This window comes from Argopecten irradians, chromosome 5 (genome assembly GCF_041381155.1).
Source record: "Argopecten irradians isolate NY chromosome 5, Ai_NY, whole genome shotgun sequence".
NCBI lineage: Eukaryota > Metazoa > Mollusca > Bivalvia > Pectinida > Pectinidae > Argopecten > Argopecten irradians.
This window is the reverse complement of record NC_091138.1, coordinates 16,759,673-16,769,469: the sequence shown is the minus strand read 5'-3', so window position 1 is coordinate 16,769,469 and position 9,797 is coordinate 16,759,673. Positions and strand designations below refer to the sequence as shown.

Sequence of the window (9,797 nt, the reverse complement as noted above, 5' to 3'; positions counted from 1 at the left end):
TTCAAATATTCAAAACCCTCCCTGGCGATTTAATTTGCTTTACATATTGGTCAATGAGATGCATGATTGCACTTTTCTTTGATTCATGTTTTGTTATTCAGAATCAATCATTAGCAACAATAGTATGACCTGAGATTCAATATAAAAGGATTGAAACATGGACTGAAACAGAAACACTTATAAAATAGTGAAAAAAAAACAACAAAAAACAAAAAACACAAAAGATATTGTCATTCTAAGAGATAATTTAATAATGATTTATCAGATATGTATGTAACACTTTTTTTTCACTTGATTAACAATGTTCTGTATGTAGGATCAGCAGGCGCTGCCATGCATTCACCACATCAAACAGGGTGTGGTGGCTCAGATAGCTACGAATAGTCTGTATCGTGGTGACAGAAGGACATCTAATGTTCTGTATGATCGAGTTTTATCTCATGGCAACACTCATTCTCCAATCCAATTTATGGTCTCTATGAAATTTACCTCATGGCAACACTCATTCTCCAATCCAATTTATGTTCTCTATGAAATTTATCTCATGGCAAGTCCAATTTATATTCTCTATGAAATTTATCTCATGGCAACACTCATTCACCAGTCCAATTTATGTTCTCTATGAAATTTATCTCATGGCAACACTCATTCACCAGTCCAATTTATGTTCTCTATGAAATTTATCTCATGGCAACACTCATTCACCAGTCCAATTTATGTTCTCTATGAAATTTATCTCATGGCAACACTCATTCACCAGTCCAATTTATGTTCTCTATGAAATTTATCTCATGGCAACACTCATTCACCAGTCCAATTTATGTTCTCTATGAATTTTATCTCATGGCAACACTCATTCTCCAGTCCAATTTATGTACTCTATGAATTTTATCTCATGGTAACACTCATTCACCAGTCCAATTTATGTACTCTTATGAATTTTATCTCATGGTAACACTCATTCTCCAGTCCAATTTATGTTCTGTTTTAGTTTTATCTCATGGCAAGACTAATCCTCCAGTCCAATTTTGTTAAACTCTGATTTATTGAACCGATAAAGGCAGTTGCTATGATTACACAGAGCAGATTTAGATCAGCAAAGACACAGAATCAGAGTGGTCCAACATCAGGTATACTGGCTACAATGGCATTATCTGTGTATTTCAATAAATGTTCAGGTATGTTCTACACTTTCTTGAAATTCCTGAAAAAAAACCCAAAGTATGAACAAAATTTCTTATTATCAATAACATTAGATTCAGAAAAAATACTTAAATGCAATTCCAGTTAATTGGAATTAAATGAGATGATGTTCATTACCAAGAAAACTTAAGTACTTAATTTATGGCATATTTGAAATTAGACATTCAAAATCTATTTGAAATTAAATGTATTTGTCTGATTTTAAAATTTCTACATCATTCAAAAACTTTATCAAAGGTCTAGATCTTTTGTATAAAAAATTAGATTGGTTTTTATAATTTCTATGATAAACTCATAGCAGAATCAACAATATTTTGTTTCCAATAGAAAATTACTGTTTCAATTGACAGATTCTAACCTTTCTGATGACATTCTCCATCAACATGAGACACTGAACTGCAAGCTTGCGAGATTCCTTATCAATGGATTTCTCAACAACATCTGTAACATCACAAAATATTGTTTTTCCCATCAATAATCTGATACAACTACTTACATGTATTTTATATAAACACACTAGCACAGGTTTATCCTCAAGTGGTGTAAAGTGATTGTAACCCCTTTAGTATTGAGGATGGCACAGGTTCATATTGTGATTCCCACTAAATTAAACCTATACTACACAACTGTCTTTATATTAAAAAGCAAAACAGACACTTTTTTACCAACACATATATTGTTTTTGCTTAAAAATACAATATAAAAGATATGGAACAGAAATAAATTTATGAATTAAACATGAATTGTATTTAGTAGATGATAATTTATTTGCATAGGGTGATCTCTTTCTGTATCAACTGACGCTAGGATCAAAGGTGAAACTCACCCTCAAGCCAACTCTTCATTTCCATGACCTCAGTCTGGAGGTCAGACAGGAGAATATGGGCAGGAACAGACAGCATCACCATGGAAACAGCAAACAATATAGCGTGACACACCATTCTGAAATTTTAAAACAGACAGGAAATCTAGAAAGTCGTACAATTGCTGAAACAGAAGAACATTAAAAGTTTAAGTTTAAGATACCCGTCTGCAAGTCTGCACAATTAAGATTGTCACATTCTCAACAACATCATTACTGATCATAATACCATTTAATTAAGTAATTTCTTGAAAATAAAATTCACTTACCTGTCTGTATGAAGACGTAGAACCCAGACATATTCAAGTAGGGTGGCTCCCATCCTCTTAGCTTCCTGTTGGACAAACAATGTGATACATTGACTACCTAGTATCAGTATATAAACAATATCAAAATGTAAACAATTTTGGATCTGTTAAAGATGCTCCATCGCCGACAGAGCATAAATGACATTAATCATTTGAAGAATAATTGGTGTTTTATCGTTTATATATATGTCTAATCAACACAACAAATAATATAAAATAATTTGTTTTGCCTTTGGTGCATGCGCAATCAGTACTTCATTCCATATAGGATATAGTGACACAGAATTTTTTCGGGATGCAATTAATTATTTTTCATATTTTAACTTGAAGTAAAATAAGAAGCTCAAACTTTTCAATGGTGGTGGTGTAAAGTAAGTAACTTTTGTAACTGAAGAAAAATACTAAATCGTCTGCTTTTTTTTTTGTTGTTTCTTGTTTTTGATAGTGAAAAAATACCATTTGTCAGCGGTGGAGCATCTTTAAAGAAGATTGTTATCATTTTATTTATGGCAATATTATCATAGCCCTAGTTTTAAATTGAATTTTTTTCCATGGTTGGCTTTATGTAATTAATCATATTTACCTTTGAAGTATTTTATTGTATACAAATATAAAATTGACCTTAGTTGTAGTTAATTGTACATAATAAAACATCACAATTATAGAATATCATTACCATAGTGTTGACAGCACAGTACATGATTACACCCAATGTGTATACCAGTCTGCCTAGCACAAGGCTGTCTTCTCCTATCAGATCAAAAGTGTTTTCTCTCCTGGAAATTTCAAAAATGAAAATAAGAATTTTTACTGCAAACATTAGGAACAGTACCTTCTCATAATAAATGTCATTTTCAATACAAAATTGCACAGTTTGTATATCCTAATTTGTATTACAAAGCAAATGATCATTATATGAAGTTCATGAAAATTTGCAAAGATGCAAAAAAAAGTTACATGTATCTTTTAGAACCTAAAATAACCCTTCACCTGTCATAATGTTTCATCAGTGGATAGAAGAATTGCCCAGCTACTCCAGCAAACCTATTGATTTGTGGGGCTGGTACAGGCCTACTGGGACCCTTCACAAATCGGCGGGTTTTACTCTCGATTCTTCGCTGTACAACACTATGCCAGTCCTCTGGGTCAGGTGTAGAGGAGGAGGCCACAATCTCATTGGAAGGTTTCGGTACAGACTGGTTAGGTTGGGAAAGTTCCTGTGCACTGGTGGCAAGTACCTGGAAGGAAGGTAAAGTAGGATCACTGAAGGCACTACCAGGTATGTACCGGTAGCTGTAGTAGGACTGCACAGGGTCTGTCAAAAGTGACCAGGTACATGTATCGGTTTTAAAATGTCATCAACTGATCAGTGTGACTAGTTCAACTTCCAATAATTGGGATATTGTATTTCTAGTGAGACCGTATGTAGTCAAAATCACTCAAAGGTGGGACTAATTTTACTGAAACATGATTAATTCACCATGAGTTAACTACAGTATTTAGCACCAGGTATATTTGATAGAACCTAAATCTCATAGTTTGACCACTACACTTTCTCCTCTCCTGTTACAAAGTTAATTTTCATACTTGTACTTCCTTATTTAAACCAAGTGGAATATCCTGCATAACACCATGGTTCCAATACACATTTTTGTACTAACATCAAACATTTAGAAGGTGTAGACACATATTATGTTTCTGCCATAAGACTGTACACATAGTACCGGTATATGGAAGGAATCTCCATTTAAATTGAAAGTGGACACTATGATCTAGTGCAGGTCACCACATTACAAACTCTGCTCTCTTTCATTAGTAGCTGATTAAAATTAGAATTTTTAACTTATTATAAAGAAGTCCTTTATCGTTTTTTAAAGGAATGATGACAAGATGAAAGATGGGATCATAAGTGTCAGAGGGCACCTTTTAATCCCTTACCTCTAGAATGTCCATCCTTTGGCGTAGATTGTAGTTCCTCTCATAAAACTGATGGGTTAAATACTTGGCACACTGTAAAACAAAACACCAAATACAGTAAAACATGGTTATTCCTGGGGATCAGAGAAATTACTTAACTAAAAGCATAGCTCTTTATACACACATAACAAATAACTTTCTTAGAGGAAATTTGACAGAGAATGGGATATTGTAATACCTGTGCAAACACTTACCTGGACAGGTGTGTTTACCGTGAGAGCTACCATGGCACTAAATCTGTGTTTGGTGAAGTTTGGGTTGGAAGATTTATCTGATAGATGTAGGAGAATCTTAGTAAACTCCTCACACACCTAGAAGTGAAAAATAATATAATTTATTTACTTTTCATACCTGTAAATAGATCAATTATCTCCCCGCACGTACACATGTAGACAGATCACAATATGCAATGGATTACACTAGAGTAGTTAATGTATGTAGCTGGCCTTTATACATTCAACTACTGAATGTAAAAGGCAAGCATTTGTCGTATTAGACCAAATAAATGCCCCTACCCCTAGCTATATGCTGCTTTCCCTTTTTTGAAGCCTCAATTTTACTTTCCTACCTTAAATTAAATGCTGACTGAAAAATACATAAACCAATTGATTGATGGCTTGATTTTTGCACTATGATTTTGTGAAAGGTAATTCCAAATTTGGTCCTACTAAGCATATCCTAATTTTTTCATTAATTCAAGTGCTCTGGACACTTATTGGGTCGATTACGGTTATCATGGTTATTATCTCAGTGCTGCATTTCTTACCTCTGCTAGACCATCAGGTAAAGCCCTTATCAATCCATCTGCTGCCTCTAGACAAGTATCTACTCTCTCTGGGTCACCGGCGCAGATCAGACCTTAGGGCAAAATCAAACAATCTTATTCATTATCAATATCACAACAGAGTAGTGTACAGAAGATTTTGAAAAGAAGCAAAAAAAGAAAACCTATATTTCTTAACTTCATCTGAAAATTAAATCTGTAGATGACTTGATTTTTTTACCTTCCATACAATCCCTCAGGTATTTTGGACGTTTGACCTTGGTGACCTTCACATCGTTTGACATGTCATATGGTTCCAAGTCATCATCACTGACAACAAAATAAATTCCGAGAATAGCTGTTAAGAGCACAAAATTCTATTGGTTCTAAATGCTTTGTTACTAGACCAGGTATAGCAATGCAATTTAAATTAAGACTGTGATATCATGGTCATGTATGTACGTGATAAACTTGTAAATATATACAACTGACAAGATATTATACTGAATATTACATGAAAACAAACCTGTAATTTCAGTTTATCTGCATAAACAACCCAGTACTGGTATTTACATTGCTACCAAATCTTGAATTTCTTGAATGCAAATCACTATCCTACACAATTTTACCTGGCGAGAAATACCATACCCACTAGTACTGTAATAGCACACTACCTTCCCCTAAACTTTCCAACTGAAGCCTACCTGTCGAGATCAGACTGCTGCTGAGGCTGGTCAGCAGACATTTCTATATTGATATCATCTTGCACCATCTCCATCCTCTCAACTTCCCTGCACACAGAATTGATGTTTTATACTATTTCCAGTTTATTACTTATTTCCATGACATCTCTTGTTCATAAGAAACACGCTTAGAAACCAAAAGGACACACTAGCAAGGACAGTAATTATTACCATATTAACATTATAATCATGAGAGGAATCTTATTACTCTTTCAGTGAGTAGCTGATTTTCGTAAATCATAATGAGTTACTTCCCTTGTTTTATAATTTAACAATGGATCCAGACATGATAGTGAATTTGATTTACTTGGTAGAATTAACAATGTGGGAAGTAGATCAACTAAAATATTTTGTGTTTACTGAATACTTCATTGGAATATTCTGCACAGTTTGAATTTATTCGGCAGGAGGTTTAAAAGCATTGCTGCCATTATATTTAATTTATTATAACCATTTTTTCTGTGTACCGTAAAAACTTAAAAGCATTGCCATTATATTTAATTTATTATAAAAATCGATGTATGAAGGTGACATTTTTCTGTGTAATGCTTTGAGATATTACACATGAAAATAGTAATCAGGAACATTTAAAAAGATTTGAATCTATTTGTTTAAAAAAATTGTCACAATAAGTAATTAGTGTGTTTGAGATCATTAACAATCAACAGCAATCGGCTAGCGGATACGTATGTTAGCTTGCAACAATCACATTGCGAGTAAACTCACTACCTGTACGGTACCAGATCCAAGCTGATGGCTTATAATATTTTATAAATACGGTTGAATATGTCACTAACCTTGTAGCTTGTTAATTCAGCAGTAATAAAATTGCAAACCACTTATTAAAATACTAAAAATTCCCACGTGTGTTTTGACTTTTTGCACACGGCCTTCAGCTGGGCCCTACGTAAGGTTTCATGTGCAAAAGCTAATGGCTAATTTATATTTATCAATACGGTTGAAATATGTCACTAACCTTGTAGCTTGTTAATTCTGCAGTAATAAAATTGCAAAACCACTTATTAAAAGTCTAAATATAGGTCAGTTTAGGCATCTTATAAATCCCACGTGTGTTTTGACTTTTTGCACACGGCCTGCAGCTGGGGTATACGTTATGTTTGTGTATACACACACTCTCTACAGACTTTCTCTACAGCCTCTCTCCCCTAAAAAAATACAGGTAAACTAGATTGACCCGGCCAAAGTCACTGACTGTGGCTGTCCCATTATACTACGAGGTGCACAGGGTATACATCGCTTGCTGTCAGTAGAAGCCATGCTCTCAGTCATTCGCCATTGAATTCTCAGGGCAAATGGAAACAAGACGATGTGATCATAACTTAACTCTTTAATTAGCCTTAGATAATCCACTTTAATAGGTGTGAGGCATTGTTTTTACAATCTTTAATACCTTGTATCATATAAAATGGCTACCATACACAGAGCGGTACCTATCAACATTTTTCATAGATCGTCAGCCCCTCAGAATGGACAGATTTTTGTCCCCCGTAAAATTTTAAATCTCCCTCTATCAATATAATTTGCGCACCCCCAACTTCAAATTTTATTTTTTGCACAGAAAAAGGTGCGCAAATTACACAAGTTTTTACGGTATCTTGATGTGATCATACCATTTTTGATATCATACAATCTGAATTGGTGATTTTACGGCCCAGTATTATAGGTAATATATAATAAGAGAGAATACATGTAATATCTAAGACTGGTGATAACCTACTGAGTACATTCTGTAATGGCGGGGTCCTCTGGTATAGCTGTGTCTGACAGTAGGGAGCTAACATACTCATCAGTTTCATCGAGCTGTCAATGAAAATACAAGATATCAGTTATTCTGTGATCAACAACACAATGTAGGCACAACTTACTGGAAATGATCACAATTTTATCTGGCCACTCGTATTGGTAACAGTCAACTAACAACTGGTATATGGTTAATCAGACATAATTTCTCTTCACATATGTAACAACAGTGTTGTTCAAAAAGTTTCCAGTGACACTACCTTTACAAACTTTAATAGAACTTCAAAATGGTGTTTTGTAAACAATTTAAGGGAAAAGTCACTGGGTTTTCAAAGTAACAAAATCAATGCATATACATGTTAATCAATGATTAAGTTAAATCACCTTTTGAACACCTGCATGGGTCTTAATATTCAAAACAAAGTTAAACTGCTCCAGTTAACTATTTACCTCATATTCCAGTTTTGGTCCATGAGGGTCAATCACCTTGGTAACAGTTTTGGCCACCACCATCCCTAGGGAACGAGTGTTGTGGTCAGACATCCCCAGGTGACACTGAACTCCTGGCATCAGCAGCCGCAGCAGTTCTACCTCCAATGCAATTAAAAACACAGGAATTAATGAAACATATGTGCAGTAGTTCTTCACATCAATCGAAATACAGGGCAAGAATTGGTAATAAACAACACATTATCCAAGCTTTAGACTGACCACTATGATTTCAAGATGTCAATAAGATCTAATATTACTTAAAGGTCCACGTATTTAATCATAACCCTATCACGACACCATGTACAAAATGTTACTGCACACTTTAGCTAGGACCTGCCTGTCATGTGATCATCACCAAGGACCTGGCAATGCCTTGTACCTGCGTATAGTGCGCATCCCAACTTTTCACTTTGATAATTTATGAAAAAAAAGAGTGTGTACTATACGCGCAAAAATACAGTAAATAATTTCTCTCCTTAACCCATAGTCAAGAATTAGAGACGGAATTTACGACTTTTATAGTGACAAAAATTATCAAGCACAAATTTTGGTGATTATTTCAATATTCTAGAGAATGGTGGCAAGTCTACCTATAATGCGTACCTGTATATAAACAAGATAATAGTGATCTTTCATCTAATACACGTATGTATCTTAGAGACCTTTACCACAATTAATTTTGTCAGTTATATCTTCATAAAACATCATATAAACAAGAAATCCTGGAGAGACTAATGTGATACTGACAGAAAGAAACATTTCTTGAGAAATGTATAAAAGAACTTTCATTGAGAATTTTTAATAAAATGCATACCATCTTTGTGTGCGGGTGTATCTCGCTCTGTGAGGTGGTGACAACAGATCAGTAAAGCTGTAGTGATGTAGCGTGTTGTTCTCCTGAACTGTGTGTCGTAAAGCACTTCCATCTCCCCAAACCCTCAGCATCTCCGTTCATCGTCTGTAGAGCAAATTGTATAAATCAGGTCTATTCCTAAATTTTCTTTTTCAAATTCTTTATTTTTTAACATTTTTTTCAATCAATCACACAATCAAGACAAACCTATAAAGCTATGAATATTTACATAAGATGTACGATTTCATGAATTTATGATCTTATGTAGCACAATCTGGTTAAACAACTGAAGACATTTTAATTCATCATCATTTGTTTTACTTACCTTGATTAGTAAATGACGTCTGGTGTGTGAAGTGGCAAAGTATCCTAGAAATATTGTGGAACAACATTTACCTACAATGTTAGTACAGTAATTAGTAATTAATATGAGAAAAAAAATGCTGACAACATTTAAAGTGAACAGTCGGGCAAGGATGGCTAAAGTTGGTACAAAAATGGTGTGAATATGTATCCAGTATAATTTCTTTATGAAATAGAAAAATAAAAAATCTCGCCAAAATCTGTCTGCGTACAGAAGAAATTAATTTTAAAGTATAGGAATCCTAAAACGTCCTCAGGGGTGTAAAAATTTATTTCAAAAAGCACTAGCCCAGGGCTAGTAGACACCAAAATCTCACTAGCCCGGCCTAAATATCTACTAGCCCAGCCAAAAAAAATAATGAAAAATTTATAATACCCAGTATTTTTAACATACTGTATAAAATTCAAATATTTTTAATTGAGTGAGTATTTTTTATTATTTGCATCTACTTTTTTTTTATTTAAATCAAAA

General features: G+C 34.0%; 1 protein-coding gene across 1 annotated transcript; it reads right to left on the bottom strand.

The window, feature by feature from the left end:
- Positions 1-227: 227 nt before the first annotated feature.
- On the bottom strand, positions 228-8,990 carry LOC138323031 (telomere length regulation protein TEL2 homolog). Its single transcript, XM_069267351.1, has 14 exons — positions 8,924-8,990; positions 8,068-8,204; positions 7,595-7,677; positions 5,818-5,904; positions 5,355-5,443; positions 5,117-5,208; positions 4,545-4,661; positions 4,312-4,383; positions 3,364-3,611; positions 3,050-3,149; positions 2,335-2,399; positions 2,030-2,145; positions 1,562-1,644; positions 228-1,204 (listed from the first exon to the last, which is right to left on the bottom strand). The coding sequence occupies exons 2-14, from the start codon at positions 8,185-8,187 to the stop codon at positions 1,175-1,177; spliced, it is 1,302 nt and encodes a 433-aa protein (XP_069123452.1). The 5' UTR covers positions 8,188-8,204; positions 8,924-8,990; the 3' UTR covers positions 228-1,174.
- Positions 8,991-9,797: the final 807 nt, after the last annotated feature.